The following is a 19959-nucleotide window of genomic DNA, read 5'->3' on the forward strand; positions in this document are numbered from 1 at the left end:
GCGTGAGACGCGCTCGTTTGCAACGCGATATTTACGCCGCTCCATTGTGTGGAGCGTCGGCAACGGATTCCAATTAAACAACGTGTATTCGAAATAAAAAGAGAGACAGAAAGAAAGCATCGAGAACGATGGCTACGATTCAGCGAAATAATAGTTGTTCTCGATTCGAGTCGTTGAACGGCAACCCCTTCTCGACGAATTTCGAAGACAATGGATCGGATAAAAATGGAAAACTATTGGATTTTCGTTGGGGCGCGTGTAGTTGGACGGTCACGGCGATGCGACAGCCAATTAATTTCACCTGCCTCGGATCGCGTACCTTTTGTTTCCGATACAAACGACGCATTGTCGCGGATTAGTCGCGTATCGATTCGAATTCGTTTCGTTTCGTTTAGCCAAGTTCGCTCGACCGTTTCGCCCATGAAACCGTTAACTTAGCAATTGGAGTCGAATCGATAACGTCGTAATTTATAAATCACTCTCGTTTTCGCGATCGCATAAGGCCCGGTCGATTTTCACGCGTCGCATTATTACGTCGCGCGTATGGACAGCGAGGCAAGTGAAATAAAGCGTTTATCACGGATAGCGGCGTTGCCGGAGGGAAATAAAAGACAGAGATTCGTTTATTCCAGTTTTATTATAAAATATAATAATACGTAACATTTACGTCGTGTCCAATATTTACGCGCTATACGTACATGTATAGTAGTTATATGTACAAGGGAGTGTACTCGTAAAGTTCACGCCGCTCTCGACGGCTGTCGTTAACCTGTTAACTGACTCATTTTTCAACGAGAAAAAAACTCGACTCTCTTGCTCCCGTAACAAAAATTGGGCGAAGAAGAGTTCATTCATCTTGCACGTAGACGTATGCTAATACACTGTATTTTCCTCTCGATTAAAGCGTAACGATGCAATTAACCTCACCGAACTGGTACACAAGTTTTTGCACGTCGCGTCCACAATTTACTAAATGGTTTCTTATCGTACAAAATTCGACTATTAACCTGTTAACCGAGTAATTGCTTCGATCCGATAAAGGTTGTTGATCCTAGAAGCATCCAACGATTAATTAACTCGTTACGTAATTTATATCGGCGCGTCGCAATTATTTCTCGATAGAGACGCAATAAAGATCGAACGATAAATAAAAATCCTTCATCGCCTTGATTAATTTTCACGCGTCGTCCGACTCGGTTAACGGGTCACCGACGTGACAAGCGATTGCGTAGAGGGGTCAAAGACAAAAATTCACGGCGTAAACGTTTCATCGCGCTTCTTGTTGGCAAATTGATCCGACCTCCGTAGTTAACAGGTTAATCGAATAAAATTCGGCTGCACTCGCGCGTGCACACACCACACGGAGATACAATGATCCCCTTCTCGGTCACGCCGAGTTTCGAAATTTGCCATCGCAAACTTTGGTTCCACGTTTCGCGTCGTCGAAATCCCGCGCAAACACCAAAATCATCGATCGAACCGAGAAACGAACGAATCGCGCGTAATTAACGAACGCTTCTCGTCAAAACGTACATACGTGTTTCTCTAAAAAAATATCGCCAAATTTCGTGCGCTCGTACGGTTGTTTTTATTGTTCTTTCGTTAACCCTCGTCAACGCGAAACGATCGAACCTCGTTCCAGACGTCAAACGAAATTTATTTCTGCTTTATCAACTCGCTCGGTGGTGCTACCGTTATTTACATCTAATAGCGTTTCTCCAACGTCGATTCATCGACACGCGGTTCGTTTTCGAGTTCGATCGGATCCGCCCTCGATCGATCTAGATCGTACCGTTTAATTAAAACATGATCGCCTATCTGTTCGCGCTTAGAAACGACGAGCCTTTTACGATACTTTTACGAGCGTCGAACTGCAATTTCACCGTAATTCGATTGTACGTGTACGCGTGGCGACCAACTTTCGAACAAAGACGACAAATCGTAGGACGTAACAAAGGAAATTGTGCGGTTACTCGAGCCCCGTCGCGAAAGGGTTAATTCACGAAGGTTCTTCATCGTCGACGATGTATTCAAGCACCAGGTTTTTCGTGTCCCCGAAAGGATAGCAATTTACATGCAAATTAGGAGCAAAGGACCGAGCGGAACGGTTACAAATCCGTTTCAATCGATTTAACGCTATTTCCCAAAGTATCAAAGAGCGGCTCACGAATTTACGATAACGATCGCCAATCGTCGAGCCGGTAATCCTAATCTCTCTCGATCTTTTCGCGCTTTATAATTATTCGATGAACCCTCGCTACCAGCTAGTGGAAAATTATTTTTCCTTCAGATGAAAGGGTTGGCGAAGAAATCTCGACTCCGTCGCGTCGATCCGAGAAACGAAGTACGCTTTTAAGGAAGAATTCTGAAGGCTCGTAGTAAGCGAGCAAATTACATCGGTGATCGCGAACGGTGTCGTTTACGCGTCGACTATGCCGTCAAACAGCGTTCAAAGAATCAAAGCGTACGCCTCGGGCGGTTGATTTAATCGTCGACGCGAACGGGACCGCGAGACGAGCAAGAAAATCGAACCGGATTGGCACGGTTCAAGGGTAGTAGCGCCTCTTGTCTCCGCTGAGAAACCACGCTACTCCGTAACGCGAACAAAGGAAAATTTAATCCATATACCGAGAGGGGAACTATTACGAAATTGCGTTTCGTACCGGTATTCCTAGGAGGTTCGTTTCCGTTCGCCGTGAAACTCGTATCGCGTGACGTGGCGCGGAAAAACGAGGTCGAATGATATCAGGAAGGAATTCGAAATATCGACGCGAATTTCGCTCGCAGCCTCGTTGAATATTCTGTCGCGAGACTGCTGTAAAACAGCGCGAGAAAATACGATGTTCGAGGAACTCTGCAAAGTGTCTCTCGTCAAGACAAAATTCTATCCGACAGATTCGTCGCGGATCAAAGAGAATTTTCGGTAACGTTCCAATTACGGACACGAAACTCTGAGGAGCTACACGGAACGTTTCGATAAAGCTGCACGCTCTGAAAGCAGCGAGCACGCATTCTTCGGGACAAAAGGAATCGAAAAGCGAGGCTATCGATTTACGATCCGAAACTCCGTTTTCGCGGCGAGAGAACCGAAGATCGAGCTTTAACATTCGGGACGCTTTGTATACATTTTTGCCGACTGAACGGAGTCATAAAATCCAACGATCGTCTCTGTTCGCGAGTCGATACAATTATTTGAAGCTTTATATAATCCTCTGTTATTTCGTCACTATTTTTGTCTGCAAAGAGTTCGCTCGTCGACGGGTCCGTTAGTCGAAGAACAAACTCGACTGTTGTCCCGTTCGCAGCGAGAGAAATGGCTCGACGAGCTTTCGGAGAACGTTGGCGGAAGTCGGTAAGAGCGCGATCGCGAAAGAAAAATAACAAGTCGCAGAGACGTTCGCGAGTAGAGCAAGATTTCCAAGAATATTTTCTTCCCGGCATCTCGAGAACATCGACGTTAGATCGATTCTTAATCCTCACCTTTTCTATCGTTCCAAAGGAATTGCTTTTTCATCGGAAAAATATTTCTACGAACGTGAAAAGAAGACCCTGAATGGTGGGACGCGAAAGTTAGAAACGGGAAGTCGAGCGTAAGAATTTTCAGGACGAACACCGTCACACGCGTGTCGTTTCTCGGGAAAGAAACGGATCCACGATCGCTGTACGAATTTCCGGTCCACTAAACAAGAGTCCGGTGGACAAATGACGAAACAAGGGTCGCAAAAAGCGACGTCGATTTTGCGACAAACGGACGCGAAAAGAATCGAGTCATCGAATCGTGACCGCAAAATCGGGGGATAAAAATTGTCAACAAAGTAGAGGGAAGAAAAGAAAAAGTCGGGGAAAGAAAAGCGAGTGGGAAACACGAAGCGCGTTACGCGATTTCTCTGAACCGCGGCAAAAACAACGGCGCCTTTGAAAATCTCGTGAAATCGCTAAAAGCCGCGGCCCCTATTCTCCTCGCTCTCTTTTCGCCTCTCTTTTCGCCTCTCTTTCGCTCTCGCCCCATCCACTGTCCACTCTCGTTTCCCTCTGTGTTACTTTGCACGAGCTGAATTTTCGACCGAGTCGAGTGGACCAACGCGAGACGGAAACCACCGACATAAAAGCGACTCTTGCTACCTTTCTAGCTCGCCTCCTACCCTCGCTTTTCCTTTTCTTGGCCTCGTTAACGCCACGCGTCGACTAATTGTGCTCGTGGTCTACCTTTTCGCGATTTAGGGGCTCGTCCCAGCACGCGTTTCTATCTCGTGTGACCGCCTAACGAGGAAACGGTTGCGAAGCGACATTTTCTATAAAATTATCCTCGTTGTTTCGTCAAAAACGTGAAAAACCGCGCGAGTTTTCGCGAGTTACCAACGCTCGTCGCGCTGGAAAGTCGTCAATTCGAACAATACCTTTAGATTGCGAGCAAAACGAAATAAAAAATTAACCATTTCGCTCCGACAGCTTTCTAGCGAAATGTACTCGTTGCGTACACAATCGAATCGCTGACTACATCGCGTTTTCCACGGAACGCTTACAGCGCAAGATTACGTACCCCGTTTTATGAACTATGCGCTACCGCCACGGTAATTAAAATTATTTTTTTCAAACAACACCCAACTTCCGTTAAAAAACCGAGCATCGGCTCGAAAATTTTCCGATTCTACACCGCATGCAATGCCGTATTCGAAGGTCTGTCGTATACGAAAGCGAAAAAAGAATCTCGCGCAAATTGAAAACCGTTGTTGGCTTCGCTTTCCGATACTGATTTTCAAAAATATATTCCACTTTTATTTTCCTGCGAACGAACAACGCCGAGATACGGTGGATTCGAAACGCGCATAGAAATTGGATCAGCCGAATGCGTTCGCGAGGAATCGGCGATGCGCGAAGTCTCTTTTGGCTGATTTCAGCAAGGCGGATTTACCGCGGACAATGCGAGTACCTTCGCGGAATGCTGGTTTTCCGTACTCTCGCTCGAAAATTAAGCCCGACGCGTTCCCAATTTTTCCTTGATGCCATTGTAATTTTAATTACGATCGTGCAGCGGTCGTCGAGAAGACTGCCGCACGAATTAGAAAACGGGTCGATGACGCGTCGCGATTCATTATTTTAACTGCGAATCGGTCACGAACGGCTTTTCAATGGTCGGACCTGCCTTTTGTTTAGGCTTTTACACTAACGAGCCTCTAGAGACTTCGCTAATTCGATCTTGAATTTCAACGTTTTTTTTACCGAGAAAATTCGTTCGAATTTTAGCTCGAAAACGTCAACCACCGTACCGTTCCTTTTCAACTTTGAATAGCGGACACGGAATCGTACTATCTTTCGCTGTAGCTGTTGATCGAGGCATCGATCACCGATGACCTTCGTGACAAGCTATATTTTGCGAATGAAAAACACGGGAAACCACGCCGCGGAAGCTTGAAAAATCCATTCCCTCTCGAAACAACTGTTCGCGACAGATCAGGAGGATCATTTCACGGACGTAAACAAAGAGACACCGTGAAAAAGATGGGTACGATTGTTCCTTCGGTGGCGAAGCAACCGTCGAAACGAAGTACGGTCGAAAGTGTCGAGAGAAATAACGGTCCCAGCAAAATCTTGAACAAGTGGCTCGAATGATGCTCGGCAGAGACAAAAGGACGGAAGAATCGATCGCGAGAGTCTCTAATCCTCCGAAAGTATTCAACGAATTTCAGCCGCGGAGCTTTTTCATTTAAAGCTCGCTAAGTAATGAGAATTCGAACGCTAGAGTTATCGAACGCGATTATAACACGCGAAGAGTGGTTAACGCGAACCTCCTAACCGCGAACCATCGCTGCCCTCGAAAAGGTAAAACCACACGGAAAACGGGAACACGTATCTCCGACGAATCGAGGTTAGCGTTATTATAACACAGAAATTCGTATTCCTGAAACGCGTGTACGTTCGGTAAAGGATGGAGTTATTAAAAAAGGGACACGTACAGTATCGACAAAATGCAGGTAAATTGGAAACACTACGAATAACATCTATCGTTTTAACAATTACGCTAACAATCACGACGAAACATCGTCGAAGAGCAGACGGGGAGTTTGGAAGACAACAGGATTCGAACTAACGATTTAACTTTATGGTACGATCTAGACTCGACCGCGACGGTTTCTATTCGCGGAACGATCGAAATTTCGTCCTCCTTAAGTTACATGTTACAAGAAAGTTTTCGATTCGGCGATTTAACCCATTAGCTACGAGTAACTGAGACTTTCGATCGATAGCGCGGTTGGAACGGTAAGACATCGAGTAACAAAGGTATAAAAATAAAAAAGCCATCCGAAACGTGTCTCGAAAGGAAACCACCGTCGTAACGCACAGGTACCTAAAGGGTTAACGAACCAATTACCCTAATATTTCGTTTACCTCTCGTCTAAGGATGTAGTCTGTCTCGAAGCGACATAGTCACGCTGCGGGAACACATGAAATTCGTCACGGAGCGCGACAAATTCCCTGTTGAATTATTCTTACGTTCTAAACATAAAGGTTCGTTCACGCGTACAGACATTAACCACGTCGGAGGCAAATATTCCTTAACTCGTTCGGTAATTTATAAAAAATCTGTCTACACGATCGTGTTCGAAAAGATGAGTCCGTTCCTCGGCTAACTTATCGCGTCTGTACAATAAATACATATTATTTACCTATACGGTGTTTAAAATTCACGATTGCCGATAAAAACGTCGCGTTCGTCGCTGCGTTCGTTCGACATCGTCAATGTCCGTAGATATGAACTGACCTTAAAGATTCGTCTGCGAGTAGACGAAGGGTGGTGTGACGCTGCACGCACTCGCGCCCTCGGGCAGGTGTACGCATGTGTGTGTGCGCGTGTGTTTCGTGTGTATACCCACGTGAGCGTAGGTGGCGAGGCGAGGCGAGGCTCGTGGATTCGATGCTCGTGACGAGAACGGCGATCAACAGTCCGTCACGAAGGAGAGGCTGGTCGTCTTCGGCGATGCGTAGGCATGAATCGATTGGGAATATCTCGATTGTCAAATGCGCAGGGGGTCGGTGTGTGGGTTGGACGGCTTGTGTCGTGCCGCGCAGAAGCTCAATCCGAAGCACAACATTAACAGCGCCACCGAGCCTACCAGCAGGTGGCTTGACCACGACACGGAACACTTTCCTGAAACAGATGCGAGATACGTCTGTCAACGCCTTGACACGTCCCTTCTCCACGGCTTCGCTTCCGGTTATCTACGGTGTAACTGTCGCTACGCGGTTACACCGTCGTCGCGTTCGCTGAAAATCCCTCGCGTGCGAGTCCGCTGTTAAGTGACTCGCCGTCATCGCGGAAAAATTATATCCCGTTCGAAAATTATTATTATAACATTCAGAATTGATGTCTAGCGAGGTTCTCTACTCGCGTGTCTAACCGAAACGAACTTTCTGTCTTGTGAGAGATTGTGTGCCATGTGAGACTGTGTACCAGTGATCTCTCGTTTCCTTCTATACACGCAAAAGTAATAATTCTGAAACGCCTACTTTCCCGAAATAATAAGATCGAATAAAAATTTCCATCCTCAAAGTAAACCGTCGACGTTTATTCACCGTTTAGTTTCAATGTTTACTTTATAAAGATTGCCTTAGACGATAGAATGCCTCGCGATATTCAGCCGAAAGAAATGAAAAGTACCGTGAAACGGAGAATCGTTCCTCGTCTATCGTAAGAATTCTCGGAGAGCGCCGGAGTCGTTAAATCGGCGCTCGCAGCTATACTCACCGAGATTGTATACATTAGCACCCTTCCCACAGGACTCCCGTACCTCCCGGTTGTCCCATCCTATGGGATACATCACCAGACCGCCGCATATCATCACTGCTGTAACGAGAAAATGGCGGTACAGGGTTAATGGTAAATTTCAATTTTTTTCTTCGTCCGCGGACAGTTTGATGCTTTTGATCAACGAAATACCAGAAATTCCTTGCGCTCCCGACACCCGCTGGAAAATCAAGCCGATATAATTCGAGCCTCGTTTCGATTAACGAATCGTCCGGTGTTCGACCGATCAAAATCCGCGGCGTACCGCGATCGAACTCTTCCTCTTTCGACACTGATTAATTTAAGGTAATCGTTCGAATACGATTACCGTTCGGAAACAATGGCATAATGCGATAAAACGCGATTTACGATCTCGCGAATTTAAATGTTATTTGAAAGAAAAGTTTGTAACACAGTACATGAACACCCGATTTTCCTCCAACCAGTACCGGAAGGGTTAATCGTCGAACAAACGGTCCATCGGAATACCAGGCATTCCGTGCACGGTCGACGCGTTAGCTCGGATAACCGGGAGCATCAACCGTCACCGATTACGTTCATCGGGTTGTTTTGCCTTCGTTGTGCTTTGCGTTATCGTCGCTTCGACGAACAACGGGAGCCATCGTTGCAAAGCCACCTTCCTTTTTCATTTTCTTCGGCCGCGTTATTATCGAGGACTACGTTCCACACGTTTTCTTCTTGGCAGCACGTTTTCAACTAGTCTTCTACAAAATGGCCGAGATTAATCGGAAATAAGAAAATGATAAATCCTTTGTGCCGGTTTGCTAATACGATAATAACGAATGTACAGTGACAGCTGGTGGAAAGCTATTTTAAACACAACGAGTCGGGAGTAGAAAAGCGACGCGAACGAGAAAATGGAACACGTCAACGTTTGAAAGAAGAATGATATTCGAGTAATATCCGTTTTCTTTGTGGACAGTCGGTTCTCTAGCCGTCCTCGTGAAACCTCGTGTCTTCCCATTGCTTCGCAAACAACCAGACGTTCCTATTAACGTTTCCCGTTGGTTCGCTCGTTTCCTAGCTCTCGATCGATCCGAGCCGTATCGCTTTTCGAGAAACTTTGCAAACGGTTAAATTTTATCGTGCTTTCGAACGATACTAAGCTCCACGCTGAAATAACACTGTGGGATTAAACCCTGAATCGTTCTGAAAGTAGGAAAAGTTTGAAACTCGACCCAGCCGCGTTATACCGCTCCTTCAAATACCACTTTTAAAATAATTATCGTCAATCCTTTTTAGGAAAATCGTTTTTTACTTATTCGAATACATTCAATACGTAATAACGATAATGTCAATTATCATCCGAATCCTCGCTAGCCGAACAGCTATCCTTAAAAATTATTTTCTTCGACGTTTTATACTTCGCGATATAGTGAGACGAAATGTTCGAGTACAGGAAGTAGACGCGAAACTCGTAGCGAATTCGTGATTCGATTTGGCAACCGATGTTCTACGACGATAGATCTATCGTAGATAGAACCTAGTCAGGAAATCTATTGTATCGTCTATTATGCGAGCTAAACTGAAACTCACCGCCAAAGTTATCGCGAAACTTGCCACAGAGCCCGTTGCTCGGCTCATTGTCGTCGAATCGACGACGAGACACCAAAGGTGTAAAGTTTACCGCGAGTATAACGGCCGCAGCCTATTAACCAGGCAACATCGATTACGAATCTTATCGTAACCGTAACTTTCTTCTCGAGTCTGACAAGAAATTAATCGATCCATCACCTGCCGTATATCGGTAGAGTATTACCAAAGTACTTATTAAGCCCCGAGTACTTTGCACTTAGAATTTCTTTGACAAGAAAATATCTTCTATCGATCTAATATCTAAATTTGCCTGCCCTTTTATCTCAGGGTTCACGTATATCTTACGAGTATATTCCTATGCTGAAATTATTATTAGTTCCCGGTTGCCAATCCTCTTGGCTCGATTGTTCGACGCACCAGGATCGCGGTTATTGCCTGCAACCGTTCGCCAATCCACGGGAAACAAGGTAAATGACCCAAAGAGGGTTAAAGTCTCTACTCGTACGTTATTAAAGCATCTCGTCCCGCGCTCAATCGATGAAGCAAAAGTTTATTTAGTTCCGACGATTCGGACACGATATTACTTTAAATACGTAAATCAGCGCTTCGTTCTTTTATCTTGGATTATTCGATGAAATTTCCAGCGACGGCAATCGATGTTCGAGCTCTATTACGAGCAGTCGCATCTTACGATGGAACGACGAGCGTTGAAAGCGATTCACCGTGCATACTTTCGAGCTTTTTATTCTTTTGCGAAAACGGCTGACCCGCTCGCGCTTTATTTGCCGTTCAAACGCGCGGAACGTAATCGGCCGGTGCAACGAGCCTCGACCTCGAACGATACACCGCTCGATACTTCGTTGAACAGCAAAGAGAAACGAGAGAGAAATAGAGAGGAAACACGATGATGCTCCAGGGAAGAGAATAAATCTCGAATTGCCTAGGAAATTGCAGCGAACACGGAGAGTTTCGTTAATCCGTAACAAGGTCTAAATCACTAACGCGATTCGCCGTTGCACGAGATTAAATTAATTAGTCGAACCGTTCATTGATTTTATAATAATGTCCGTCATTTGGAGCGGATGTCATTACGAATACTCGAAAGGGTAGCATCACGCGAAGCGTCCTACTTCTCCGACTTTCGGCACAGCCAATCGATACTCGTCGTCATTTTTCACTCTCGTTATCCGAGCGTTATTTTGTTCTCTCCTCTTCTTTTCATCTCGCCTCGTCTAATCCCTGCCTCTAAGCTCCGAGGATTAGGTAAGAAAAGCTGATAAGGGCGATACTCACCAGCGAGCAGTTGCAAGGCACCCAAAACTCTCGTGTGTTTGGGTGTTTTGAGTATGTGTGGCAGAAAGCTCGACGCAGCCGCGAGCAAAGTTAAAGCCCCGATCACGGCGATCGCGACGCCGATTCCCATGGTGACGGTGCTCGCCTGCCACCAGCCACTCGGTATGTCCCAAAAGCTGCAATCAAATATTTTCGCAGTTACAGCATCGACCGCCGAGTGTGTTCGTTAAACTATATTGTAGACAAAATTTCATGGAAATTCAATTTCAACTCGTAAATTAACTCTTTCCGGGCTGAACCGTAACTTTGATTGAAAGTTAAACTAAATTTTGTAGCCGGTCGCTGGTGCCGCTCAAGCCGAGTTTATTTATCGCTCTGTAATCGTGGTCGCCCGATAGAATATGACTACGGAATCGAAGATCGATGCTAAAAGACTTTCAATTATTTCGCGTCGCTGTATTCGCGGTAATTGACTGGTCGAATAGCTTTTGCGAGGGATTTGCGAATCGAATTCCGGTACGCGTCGCTTGTCCCGTGGACAATGTCACTCGATCGATGCCTATTTAAACGAAATTGATACTACGAATTAATCCATATTCGCATCTACCGCTTGAAATACCTTTTCGGACATTTTGTAGCAGGTGCCGCGATAGATTATTAAAACAAACGTTCATCCGATGATCGAAATAAACGAAGATCTGATTAATATTCAAGAGTTCGTAGTACGTAGTCGAGAGAAAAGAATCTATCGCGAATTTAATGTCGTATCGCGGCGAACGGTTTCGAGCAACGCTTGGCACACTCGGCTTTTCCGATGAAATGTAAACACCGTGCGAAAAAAACGTGTCAGAATTAACGAACCTTTACCGTGATTTTCGAGCAAATCGCGCGATTCCTGCGTTTCGCTCGACTACGATTTCACGTTCGATATCCGCGAATCACTCCCCTGCAGTTTTAATTTTCGCTCCGCTTTTTGCTTTTCGGTAAACATGATTGCGCCAAAATATCGATTCGAAGAAACGTCCGTAATTTCATCGCGTGATTTCCATTCAATTTCCCTGCTTTGATCAAACGTACATGCGTTGATAACAAACTAAACCGAATCGGTGTGCTCGCGCGTTTCGTATCTTTGATCCATAATTGAAATACGTAACACGGCTCGCTTTCATACAGCGCGGTGGTTAGATTCGTGGTGAACGCTGTCTCGCACGGTGTAACCAAATGCTGTAGAGCCCCGCGTTATGTAACCGAATGCTGTACGTCAATTCGGTAATCATTACGTAATATCTGACCGGATCAAGCGTCGAAAAAATTGCAGCAAACATTTTACGACCGCGCGATCAATCTAAGTCTCGCGATTTGTTTCGCGAACATGACTGTTTCGGGTTCGAAAAAACCTGTATCAGCAAACGATATCGACGCGATATCGGCGAATGTTCGAAACAAATTTTCCTGATACCGAGTCGAAACAGCGGAAACAACGTTTTTACGCGCGCGCCTTTATTTACTCGGAAATTATATTTGAAATTTCCTCGTTTCGCCGTCGCGCTGTTACGATGGAAACGAATCAAGAAGAACGGGGCTGTTTCATCGCACGGAAGAAATATACGTAATTAAAATTCTTCGGCAAAAGTTCGCTAATATTTTACGAGTTCGCGGAAAAACGCGTAAGGGGCCGCGGAAACTTTGTCAAGGTTATTACGGTCATTTCTTATCGAGAATTATTCTTATTTCGCGGTTAAAAAATCTACGGAACTTTGCGTTCCCGGCGAACGAAATTAACTCGGCGATCGTCGATCGCGTTTGCGAACGGAAGCAATATCGAAGAGAGGTGCCGAGAAATTGAACTTTTCCGCCAGACTGGCTTCGAATAATCCGTACGAGTTTCTCCGCGAACCTCGATGCGTTTCGTTGATCTGTTAAAAAGTTACTTATTCGCGAATGAGAACCCACCATTCTCCCCTAAAGGCAATTACAAATTTTCAACTAGCACATTCCCTGTCATCAAAGCGCCTAAATTGAAGTATGTAATATCAAACGCTCCCGTGTTTGTATCGTGCACCTTCAAAAGCGGCGAGTAGTTTATACTTTGACAGCGAAGTTAATGGACGAATAATGTGTCGAATAGCTCGACGAAAATAACGCGATCGAACGTTCACGATTCTAAGAAGAGGAAAAATGCGATGTACGTACCTGGAATACCTGGCGCACTCGTACACTATTTCGGGAGCGGCGTTCGGCGCCCTTATCCGTGGATAGTTGCAACGTCGAAAGGAACTAAAGTACGCGTCCGCTTTTCCCAAAAGTCGTCCCTGAAATTCAAAACACGCGCGCGTTCAAAACGAGAGACAAAAGAAGAGTTTTTTCCGCGCTGTATTAATGATTCGATCGAATGAATTGCGACGCGAGAGCCCTGTCTCTCTACATTGCTAAAGTTCGCGATCGAGCGCAAAGCGACGAGTTTCGGTGAAATTTCAAGGAGGAATCTCGTCGCGAATAGGTTGCTTTTGCGCGCTGATTTTCGAGAGGATTTTGGTCCGGGTTAATGGTACTCGGTTCGAAAGAACAGAAGCAGATGGATCGTTACTCTTCGTACGCCGGATTCGAGACGGTTTTGCGTTTGAACTCGATCCACGAAGAAAACCGTTGACCCCGTGCCAAGCAGTTTCTTCCTCGAGAGATTAAGTTTTGCAGCCATGGTCGTTGCGCGACGCTCGCGCGAGACGCCTTTCTTGCACGCGAGCCTGCTAAAAGCGCGCCCCCGCTTCCCACTGGGATAAACGCTCCAAAGTCCGACAGAATTTCCGGCCGAATTGTTCTTCTTCGGAACTGCCGCCGATTCGATCGTTCGCCGAATAAAACCAATTTACCCCGCGATGCCACTCTATTTTCCGTCGTTCGCTGCCAATTAACCAAATCAGCGCCTTTCGAACAATCGTTCGAGTCGTCTTCTATCTCGACGATTTCATCTCGAACTTACTCCGCGCAATTACTACGACAGTCTCCACATTCGCTAACGGCGAAGCAATCTGCATCCGCTTCCTTAAGTTACCTATCTATTCACGCGTACACACGCTCTAATCCAACTCTAAACACTCCCATATCAAAGGTCTATCAAACGCCTCGCTGATGAAGTCCTTTAGCACAGATGCTATAAAATGATAGCGGTACTCTCGGTACTTGCCACCAGAACACTTGAACGCGAAACCCAGACAGGTACTCTGTCGCAAGATCTCGCGCAACTTCCAAAATACGCAACTTCCGTACGATAACTCTGCGCTGTCCGAAACATGCCTTTGTCAAGCAGCTTCGGCGATTAAACTTGCTTATCGTCGCAAAATCACTCTTCTCGTAACTAGGTAAACGTCGCTACGTAAACGTCTTGACTAATTATCACGCAACTTTACAACCAAATATCGTAAATTATTTTCATTTGCTTATCACGCTTCTGCAAACATTCTGTAGAAGCTTGTTGTCGAAGGTAGAACTTTACGAACTTTGCTCGGTAGATAGAAGTTTAAAATTAAATTTCTGAAACTCAGTACCTTGTCTGTCATAATATTCGTCTGAATTTTTCAAGCCTGCGTTCCGGTTTCAAATTCCTCAAGAATTATAGAAAAAGTAAAAAATTGTAATCGCCAAGAAAATTCATAGAATCCCGATGCGACTAAAAGTTCATCCTAGCTCGCCAACGAGTCACGAACGAAGGAACGCTTAACACAATGGACAATAATAATAATTTAAATCGACTCGTAGCGACGAAGGCGCCAAAGTGTTCGTTTTCGGTGTAGAAAGTGGAGTAAGGGAACGCGTTAAAAGCGTTCATCCGACGAAATTTCTCCTTAAACGAACGCAACTGGCTTTCCCGGACTAGCGAGTTAAGCCGCACGCACAGTAGGACACCGGCGAAGAAGCGACGACGTAGGATGGCAAATGTAAATTCGCTTATGCATTTATTCATCCCTTCTACTCGAGTATTTTCAAAGCCATTTAAAGGCCTTGCTCCATGCTCGACTGCTCGAGAAGGATATACGTTTCGAAGGGACGGATACTCTCGTGCACGGGACGCTAGGCGTCCAAATTATTCATCGACTGTTTTCGCGTCCGTTACCTGCGTCGGATTAACGAGCTCGCCAGCGCAGGTAAACGCGTTTGATTCCGCTCTCTGCCGAACGAACCGACGAGCAATTTAAAGTTCCCAGTTTCACGGTGACTTTTCGAATCCCTCGAGAACGCTCGAAACTGAAAGAGAAGTCGTAAATTGATTTTTCTTGCGTTCTAATGCTTAAAGAAGAACGAGCAAACTTTCCAGCCACTGGGTCAAAACTTTCGGTCCGGGGCGTGTACTAAAGGATCGCCAAGCGAATAACGAGGCGGGAATTAAAACGGTATTTATCTCCGACCCTCGATAATCGACCATTTATTCTTTCTGTCCCTCGAAGAAGCTTCTGGGTTTCGTAATGAAACTGCGCCGTCGCGCCGTGCTTCTGAAGATGGAAATTGCTCCAGAATATTATCGGTAGCGATCGTTAAAATAAGTGTTGGGTAATTCAACGACGAAATATCGCTTATACCAATTCCAAGTTTAGGGTTCACCGAACACGATTACCGCTGGATCTATATATGTTCCGATTATTATGTTTCATTGATCTGAGCTAATGAGTAAATCATGGTTGTTGACTCATTGATTAGCGCAATAACCAACCGCTTTATAAACTGTACGCTTTAAATCACAGACGCTATTCTATGCGTCGAAAAGCTGTAAAAGTACGCGAATAAACAAAGAGTTAAGTCCAGGGTGATGTCAAACACTTTTGCACCGCGAACGACAAAAGTTCGGAAAGCTACGTTTTATCGAATGGTTCGAAAATTTGCAAAATAGGTTATTGAACCGCGAGCGTGAACCGTGCACCCTTATCTGCCAACTTCCATGAATCGCGTCGCTGTCCACAAGTTTGCCAGACAAGCTAGTTATTTCCTATTGTTTCGAATCGCAGATACTCGTCCAACAGCCGGGATCTCTCGCAGCTTCGTTACTCCGTTAACAGGATATTCCGCGCATCGAGTTAACCGATTATACCGTGTAAATATCTGCGTTATCGGCCGACAGGTACCGTGAGCTGAACGTTTAACAGGAAACGCGTTTACATTTCATTTCGCTTTATGAATCGAACGGTTCCTATGAAAATAGGAATTCGTCATTAAAGGTTCGTCGATCACTCGCGCGATCCGCGAAACATTTTCGCGTGCACTTGTTGAATGTCGTTTCTCGTTTGACCCGTTGCGAATGGTTCGTTAAACGCAGCGTCGTAACGAGGCCGGCCGAAAACGCGCTCCACCGCGACTAAAGCGTATAAACAGCTTTATGCAAAATTTATAATCTGCCAATTTCAGAGCTCATTAGCATGCTAATGTCGCGCTTTGGCACGCGACTCGGCAATACCCGTTTCTACGGCTATTGGCCTAGCGCGGATCACCGACAGACCCGAATCAGGAAATATCTCCCGATTCAAGAATTTTTGAATAGGAAACGAGGTAAAGCGAGGAAACCGTATTCGTTTGAATAAAAGAAGGTGCACGGTTGTTCCAGCCACGCCAGTTTTCCTGATAAAGTTACCGATTTTGCATCTTTCAAAGTATGTTTTTCGAGACGACTCTTACAGATACAACGAAGATAAAAGTTTCTACTTTCGGAGACGATCGCGTGCCAAACAGTTTCCTCGAGTCCATGTTTTTCCTCGGAATCGCGTTAGTTCGTTGAAATATACAGGCGGTCGCGTAATGGGATCGCACTCGATTACCTAGAGAAAATCAGCAGCTAATGGAGAGAATTAGCGAAGAATGTCTTGGACTCCGTGCTCCCGAGTTCCGTCCCGTTGTTCGGTGGACTGGAAGTCGGAAAGCGGAAACTTCGTTGCTATGTAACGACGACGTAATCGTGTAAAGTTCACCGTGCAGATAAATATACCATAGAATAATGACGCGACAACGAAGCATCAATCACCTGACACCGTAGTTGTTCGGATTTTACGAGAACGTGTCGGTGATTCGCGTCGAGAAATCGCGTGTTTAGCAGAATTTGTTGGACAAGCGAATCGAAAATATTTTCATTGGAACGTCGATAACCCGACGGTATAAAAACGTATCTCCGAAAGTCGATAAAATTTTATTAGCATGGAGGCAATCGAACGAGCGGACGAGCTGCAGACGCTAACTCGCGAACAGGCGAGCTGACAGGGTCGCGATGAAAGCGCGCGCGCTCGTCTTTCGCAGTTCGAAACGGAGCGGAGAACTTCGAAACCTATTAACGTTTCTTTGGATCTATGTTACTCGGAGCAACGTTTCCGGATCCCCGGAGACATTAATATAGGTTGCCGTTTTCGCGATAGAGTTTCCAAGTTGCTTCGACGCTTTCGAGCCGGTCCTTGTCGGTTTCGCGACGCGGCCCAGAAACGCTTCGGAATTGTCGAAGCTCCTCGCGTCGATTTACCGCTCGCGCCGAACAACGATCCTCGTCCTTCCAAAAGTTTTCCTTTCCGCGTGATCGCCGAGTCTCGCCAAACATCGCGCCACGCAAACTCGCCCTGTTAACCTCCTTCGACGAGTCAACCCTTCTTTCCTTTTCTTCTCCGCTTCTCCCCTCTAAACGCGTTCGTTCGCGAACAAAAACGACGTCGTACGGTTTTACGACAATGGAGCGAAACTAACGGCTCGATGAAAGCTCGATGCTATCAAAGAACATCGGAAACCATCGACGTCTTTTTAACCTCTCGTTGCAACGCACCCTCTCTATGAGCAGGTGCTTTAAATAGCAGTCCTTTCTATTTCTCGAAACGCTCATCCTCTCGTTTCTCTCGAAAGGCAAGGGCGAGAACGCGGCCACTCGTCGACCTCGATAGCTGTCGGTCATTTTAACGATATTCCTAATTTACTTTGATCCAACGATTTTCCTGAGCGAGTAGACTAAAGAAAACATCGATGTAGGGAAGACCGTGATATTCGCCAGTTGCCACGTACTACGCTTAGCTTATACAAAATATTTAACCACCGAACGTTATCTAACTCCCGGGGTTGTTATCAAGCATAATATGCAGTAATTTATGATATATACCTGCAAACGTTATTAAGAAGATCGCGATATCGAAAATTATTAATTATAAAATTCTCCGTTCAATGACCCAGTTGTATAACTCGTAATCGAGACGCAGTTCGTTTCACGCTACGGTTCGATGAGCAATTTACCCGATTCTGTTTATTAATCCGACCAAATGACCGGTGTTTAAATTACAGAACGCATTGCCAGCGAAATTCGACCGACAGTGCATGGTACGATTGATATTGGAAATTTGATTTTATCGGGACCAGCTCTCGCTATTGCTCCCCTCTGGTTTCATTCGCTTTTAGCCGTGACTGCGTTTCCTCTCAGACTCGTCTCGTTAATTAACGAGCGCATCTGGCGTTTAACGTTCGAACGCGAAGCGAATATCTTGCTGGTGGTAAGACTTTTAAACCCGTGGCGGACAACGAGCAAAGAGGAACGATTTCGTTTTACGAACAGTGCGGTAATTCGTAGCGGTATTACGACGCGACGAAACGCCGCCACCGATCTCGTCTGATTGCAAAAGCGATTTTCAGAGAACGATTGATTCGTCATCGCGACAGGAAACATTGTCGCGCCGTAGGCGTTTCGTTTTCGCTGGCGCGACGTTTCGAACAGACTGATTGCGAGTTAGTACGTGCGAGATGTTGACGCGAGTTTGGTCCATCAGCGAATTGCAACTATGTCGAAACTTTTTTACCAAAAAGACGAAATACCAAAAGAGAGATGTCATATCGAGATGATTCATTCGATGTATGATCAAAGGTTACACGGAGTGTTCCAGGGTTTTCGTCGCAAAATCAGAACAAACAGAAAACAGTGTTGTATATAGCTATAAACGAACGACGTATCGAACCTTTATTCGATTCGTTTTCTCTTTGCACTAAACGTGATTAGTCGAGATCTCCCTTTAACCCAATCACAAAGAGAACCAACCACAAAAGAATGGTTCGAAAGAGCGGTGAACGTGAAAATATTAATGTTTCAGTCTTCGATGACTAAGGATCAACACCGAGCGTACTCGATTCGTTAGAGAAGCACGGTGGAAGGAGCTTGTAGTCTGAGAGCTGAACTATAAACCACGATCCGCAATTAGAACGCGGCCGTGTTCGTTGATCTACGAAGTGGCGTGGCGGCGCTAGATCGGTTTTCGCGTCGATCAAAGGGAACACGAATCGCTCACCTGAATCCAATAAGGCAGGTAAAATCCGGAACAGGCGAGGATCGATGCCACGGTGGACAGAGTCGCCCACAGCACGCACAGCACTGTCATCTCATCGGTTTAAAAGCGTTCCTCCGCGATCTCTCTCCCTCTTATCTCGCTGCTACTCGATCATGACGAACGAACGCTCGAACACAGCCGATCCTCGAACGCGAATGCACTCGTACAAGAGGGTACCCACTTTTATATACTCGTTCTTCCTCTTCGATTCCAGCGGAGCACGAAGCCAGGCTCTCTTTGCGCGAACACAAAATTCGAGGGTAATTGGGTCGAGCACCGCGATGGAACCAGGCTAGTCTCGTTACAGCTTCGTCGCACGAGTCGTTACGGGAGGAAAACCTTTTCCGGCCGATTCACTGTTGCACTGTGCGCGACGTAGGCCAAGACGAAAATAGAGCCGGTTAATGGGTCGGTCTTCGCGTGTCGGAACGGACCGACTCACGGTCAAGGTTCGCCGTCGGCGCGATCAACGACCCATCCTTGTTCCAGTGTCGATCCTCCGTTTATCCGCTTCCGATCGGGACGAGTTCACGCCGCGGTGTACGCGAGATCCTCGGGAGGCATGTTCCCCGAGGAGCAACGGGGTCGTTTCGGCTGGTCGAAGCGTGGCCACGAGTGTCCCGTTAATTATAGAATCTCGTACTGACTGGTTCGTCGACTCGAGAAGAAGAATTCGGTGCGCCGCTTCATTTTGCTCGCGGCGAGAACAAGGCGGACGAAAGGAAACGTTTCTTTCCACGGTTTAATTATAGACGAAAGGCGCGAGAAGACGCGAAAACAAGAAAAAGAGGAGGAAGAAGGAGAAGGTAAAGAAGAGGCGGACGGAGAGGCGACCGAGTGAACCGTCACTCGCTCGGCGCCGCTTCGAAACTGTGACTGAACCGTACCGTTTCGACAGAGTTTCGGCTTCCACCGTCTTTCGCGATGCGCGCTGCTACGCCGAGTGCGGCGAGTCGCCGGTCCGCTCCGCTCCGCGTCGCGGTATCCTCCCACCCTCTGCCATCT

The 19959-nt window shown here is 46.1% G+C and overlaps 2 protein-coding genes across 3 annotated transcripts in view; one reads left to right on the plus strand and one right to left on the minus strand.

Moving 5' to 3' along the window:
- LOC100876533 (band 7 protein AGAP004871) overlaps positions 1-19959 on the plus strand; it is a 61592-nt gene that overhangs the window by 3078 nt on the left and 38555 nt on the right. The window lies entirely within an intron of this gene.
- LOC100875262 (LHFPL tetraspan subfamily member 6 protein) lies at positions 619-19908 on the minus strand. 2 transcript variants are annotated; one of them, XM_012281273.2, is made up of 5 exons: positions 18916-19908; positions 12827-12945; positions 10634-10809; positions 7745-7840; positions 619-7147 (listed from the first exon to the last, which is right to left on the minus strand). In XM_012281273.2, the coding sequence occupies exons 1-5, from the start codon at positions 19003-19005 to the stop codon at positions 7014-7016; spliced, it is 615 nt and encodes a 204-aa protein (XP_012136663.1). In that variant the 5' UTR covers positions 19006-19908; the 3' UTR covers positions 619-7013. The 2 variants fall into 2 exon arrangements, with proteins under 2 accessions (XP_012136663.1, XP_012136662.1); XM_012281272.2 differs by having other exon boundaries at positions 7745-7843; positions 18916-19907.

This window comes from Megachile rotundata, chromosome 12 (assembly GCF_050947335.1).
Source record: "Megachile rotundata isolate GNS110a chromosome 12, iyMegRotu1, whole genome shotgun sequence".
NCBI lineage: Eukaryota > Metazoa > Arthropoda > Insecta > Hymenoptera > Megachilidae > Megachile > Megachile rotundata.

Excerpts from the sequence above, each read along its gene's own strand:
- LOC100875262 (XM_012281272.2), bottom strand. The coding sequence starts at position 19,005 with ATGACAGTGCTGTGCGTGCTGTGGGCGACTCTGTCCACCGTGGCATCG. Across the intron at positions 12,946-18,915 it reads ACCTGCCTTATTGGATTCAG|GGACGACTTTTGGGAAAAGC; the intron begins GTGAGCGATTCG and ends TTTGAATTTCAG. Across the intron at positions 7,844-10,633 it reads TGCCTTGCAACTGCTCGCTG|CAGTGATGATATGCGGCGGT; the intron begins GTGAGTATCGCC and ends TTCTCGTTACAG.